The 4,023-nt window shown below is 43.8% G+C and overlaps 1 protein-coding gene across 2 annotated transcripts in view; it reads right to left on the bottom strand.

The window, feature by feature from the left end:
• Window positions 1-876: 876 nt before the first annotated feature.
• Window positions 877-4,023, bottom strand: part of SLC1A6 (solute carrier family 1 (high affinity aspartate/glutamate transporter), member 6) — a 57,934-nt gene continuing 54,787 nt past the window's right edge. For both annotated transcript variants that reach the window (XM_008591353.1, XM_008591351.1), the window contains exons 9-10: window positions 2,152-2,286; window positions 877-1,440 (exon numbers count right to left, since the gene is read on the bottom strand). In XM_008591353.1, coding sequence (XP_008589575.1) covers window positions 1,245-1,440; window positions 2,152-2,286 — 331 coding nt within the window. In that variant the 3' untranslated portion in view covers window positions 877-1,244. The remainder of the gene's footprint in view (window positions 1,441-2,151; window positions 2,287-4,023) is intronic.

The following is a 4,023-nucleotide window of genomic DNA, read 5'->3' as shown; positions in this document are numbered from 1 at the left end:
GGACAAAGGAGTCATAGAGTTTAGCTAGAATCACATTTCTATTTACTTATCTGCATTTCTCTAAACCCTTAATGTTTCCCTTGGTTCCTTAGGTTGCAGGAAAATACTACTAAGTGACTGATGTCCACTTTGTGTAGTACAGAAATGCAGCACCCAAGGCCAGCATGGGGGCATTTGGTCAATCAGTCTCAGGAGTCAAGAACTGAAGCTACAAGATCCAGCTTCCCCTCCCATGGGAAGCTGCTTCCTCCATTTCCAACCTTGGAGTGTGAGCAGTAGAAGGTTAACTCAGAGGGCTTGGGGTGCCCAAAGCCTGAACATCCCAAAGAAAGGACTGGCCCTTGACTGACTCATAGAGATGACCTGTGAGCCCTTGGAATATCCCACCCAGTAAGAGCATCTTTATACACCTGGGATCCTGGGCCATGCCAGATAGTCTATGCTGACAATGTGATCTATGGTTAATGCCTGTATTTTTTCCCCTGGTTCTCTGGACCACACTGTATTGGATTCACCTCTGTGTGGACTGAAGAATAGTTAAGTTGAGCAGGTGCTCTGTGCCTATGTGACAGAGCCTCAACAAAAATTCTGGACACCAAGGCCCATTGAGCTTCCCTGGTTGGCAATACTTCGTATGTGTTGTTGTGTCATTGCTGGGAGAAGGGAGTAATGTCCACAACTCCGCTGAGAGGAAACTGGAAACTGACATCTGGTCTCTCGCTGACTGTTCCATGCACCTTCCTCCTTCGCTGACTTTACTCTGTACCCTTTCACTGTAAGAAACCATAACTGTATGATCACCTTTCTGAGTTCTGTGCATCTTTCTAGTGAATCATTGAACCTGAAGGTGATCTTAGAGGACCCCCAACACAGAAGCAGTGGATATTGTTTTATTATGAGAAATCATGGTTTTTCTTTACCTTCTTAGTTCCGCCACTCCTTCAGGAAATAAGGAACATGGACTGACCCCTCTTGGTGTTGAACCAGAAGCTTCTCCTTCCCCTAAACCCAGGAGGATCTTTTCTCCCCCTTCCTTCCTTACCACACTCGCTCAAGTTCTCAGTCTATACTCAGAGTGGAATGGAGACTTTGGACACCTTTCATTCCCGCTCTTTTATCTCAGTCCCCACCCCCCCAACAAGCCAAGCAGAACATCTTTCCAGCCCATGGTTAGTTGGGCAGCAGATTGTCCCCAGGCCCCCAGTCTCCTTCCCTTCTCTCTGGGCAGCAGAGCCAGGGACCCCTCACATTGCACTCTCGTTCCCTCCCCGTCCCCTGGATGCCCCCTTCTCTTGTGCCATGAGTGACTTGTAGGGCTTCCCCAGGCTGGGGAGGGTAAGCTCAGCTTCCTGCAGCTCCAGCTCCCGCTGAGACAAATGCTCGATGACAGCCGCTCCGATGGAGTCCCCCAGCACATTGGTCATCGTGCGAAGCCGGTCACTGGTGGAGGGGAGAGAGAAGCCACTATTAAAAGAGGCTCAAAGAGCTCCACAAGGGAGAGGGTGCAACGGGGGAGGCTCCCTGTGCTGGGGAGTCAGAGCTCACATTCCAGCCAACCCACAGCCACATGACCTGGAGCAGGACCCTTCTCTGTCCTCAGTCTCCCCTCCTAAAAAATTCAGGTTGGACCAGCTTGGAGATGTTCATATTTGATCTTAGCAATGTGATTTTTTTTTAAGATATGAACAATTGACACAGAAAATTAGGGGCCATGAGCTGAAAAGTACATAGAACCAGGAAGGTAACCATCATGAGTTAACCAGAGGCTGGAGACTGCCAAAGTCAACAGAATGCTGACCAGGGCAGGCTGGAGATTGTCCACATATTACTCAGGTCCAGCTGACAGCTCCCATGTGGGGATAAAAGTCCAGATTTATATATATACATATATATATATACACACATATATATATGTGTGTGTATATTCATATATATATGTATATATATAAATGAGTTTGTCTCCTTCCAACTCTACTTCCCAAGGTTAACTCTACAGAATTTGGGATCCACATGCTATGGCTCCTTTCCACTCTAAAATGTTACAATTCTGTGTCCTTGCTGGGATGAAGGCCCATGGGTTGGAGACCCTGCAGGGGAGAGAAGCATTGCAAAGGAGAGGCAGCACCAGGGTCCAGATTGAGGAACACTCACAGGAACCAGTCCACAGCTATGATCAGCGTGATGTCTTCCGTGGGCAGACCGACAGAAGTGAGCACAATGACCATGGTGACCAGGCCCGCCTGGGGGATGCCAGCAGCCCCAACACTGGCCGCTGTGGCCGTGATGCTGCATGTTGAAACAACACAGAGAGGCAGGGGGTGAGGAAAGATGAGGAAGAGATCAGGAAAGGAAACACAAAGGGGAAGGGGTCTGCTCCCCAAGGCATCTTAAATTAAATTCCCGAGCTAGATACAGTAAGAAAAATACTCATGATCTCTTTTGTATGTGGAATATTAAAAAAGAAAGAAAAAGTCAAACATAGAAAAAAGGATTGAACAATGGTTACAGTGTGGGAGGAGATGGGGAGATACTCTTAGAGTCAAAGATACAAATTTGCAGTAACGTAGAATGCATAAAAACAAATCTAATGTACAATATAAGGACTACAGTTAATAAAATTATATACTGGAAATTTGCTAAGATTTTAGGTGCTCTTACTACAAAAAAAGGAAGGTAACTATGTGAGATGACATATGTTAAATTGCTTACCTGTGATAATCATTTCACTATATGTATCTCAAAACATTATGTTGAACACCTTAAACTTATACAATAAGACATTTTTTAAACAAACACTTCACTACATGCAAAAAATAATAATTCATTCACTAATTAAGTTCTGGAAAATAAAAAGCAAATCACACGCGACTTTCATTGAGCACCAATACAGATGAGTTTCCTCATTCTTTGCTTGTTTCTTGCTGAAAGTCGGTTCAATAATATATTTAAACAACTTGTACTGTAGGTGTAAGAGTAGGTATTTAACCAGCTGCGTCTGGAGGCTGGAGAAATGCAAAAGTATCAAACTGAGCAGCAGCCATGAACTAGGAAAGTGAGCTCCCATACGTACATATGCTATAAACAAGTAGTTTCTAGAAGAAGCCAGGTTAGGTGCTGGAAATGGGACTATGGAAGGTGAACCAAGTTTAGAGCCAAAAGGAGAAACTGTGTGTGGTGAGGAGCGAATGAAAAAAAAATACAGTCATGCTTCACTTAATGATGGGGATAGGTTCCCAGAAATGCATCATTAGGTGATACTGTCATTGAGTGAATATCTTAGAGTGCATTTACACGATTCTAGGTGGTTTAGCATACTACATGCTTAGGCATATTGTGTAACCTATGGCTTCTAGGCTACAAACTTCTACAGCCTGTTACTGTACTGAATAGGTAGGCAATTGTAACACAATAGTCACAATGTTACTAGACAACAGGAATTTTTCAGCTCCATTATAATCTTTCAGGACCACCATCATACATGTGTTCCATCACTGTCCAAAACATCATTATACAGCATGTGACTCTGTGTGTGTGTGAGTGTGTGTGTGTGTGTGTGTGTGTGTGTGTGTGTGTGTGGTTTTGGACAACTAAAACACAGAACACATCGTGAAAAAATGAAAGAGACAGTGGCCCACCACCAAGTAGAGGGTCACACGCCTGTTAGGACTGCTGTTATCAAGTAAACAGATAAAAAGTGTTGGCAAGAATGTGGAGAAATTGGGACCCTCACACTCTGTTGGTGGGAATGTAACTTGGAACAGCCATTATGGAAAACTTTGTAAAGGTTCCTCAAAAAATTAAAAATAAAACTACCACGTAACCCAGCAATCCCACTACTGGGTATTCATACAAAGAAAATGAAATCAGTATATTGAAGAGACACCTGTACTCCCATGTTGATGGCAGCATTATGCACAATAGCCAAGATATGGAAACAAATTAAGTATCCACTGACGGATGAATGTATGAAAAAAAGGTGGTTTATATACACAATGGAATGCTATTTAGCCTTGAAAAAGGGCA

Source organism: Galeopterus variegatus, unplaced genomic scaffold (genome assembly GCF_000696425.1).
Source record: "Galeopterus variegatus unplaced genomic scaffold, G_variegatus-3.0.2 Scaffold6860, whole genome shotgun sequence".
NCBI lineage: Eukaryota > Metazoa > Chordata > Mammalia > Dermoptera > Cynocephalidae > Galeopterus > Galeopterus variegatus.
The sequence above is the reverse complement of the archived record's forward strand: the minus strand, read 5'-3'. Positions and strand labels throughout refer to the sequence as shown.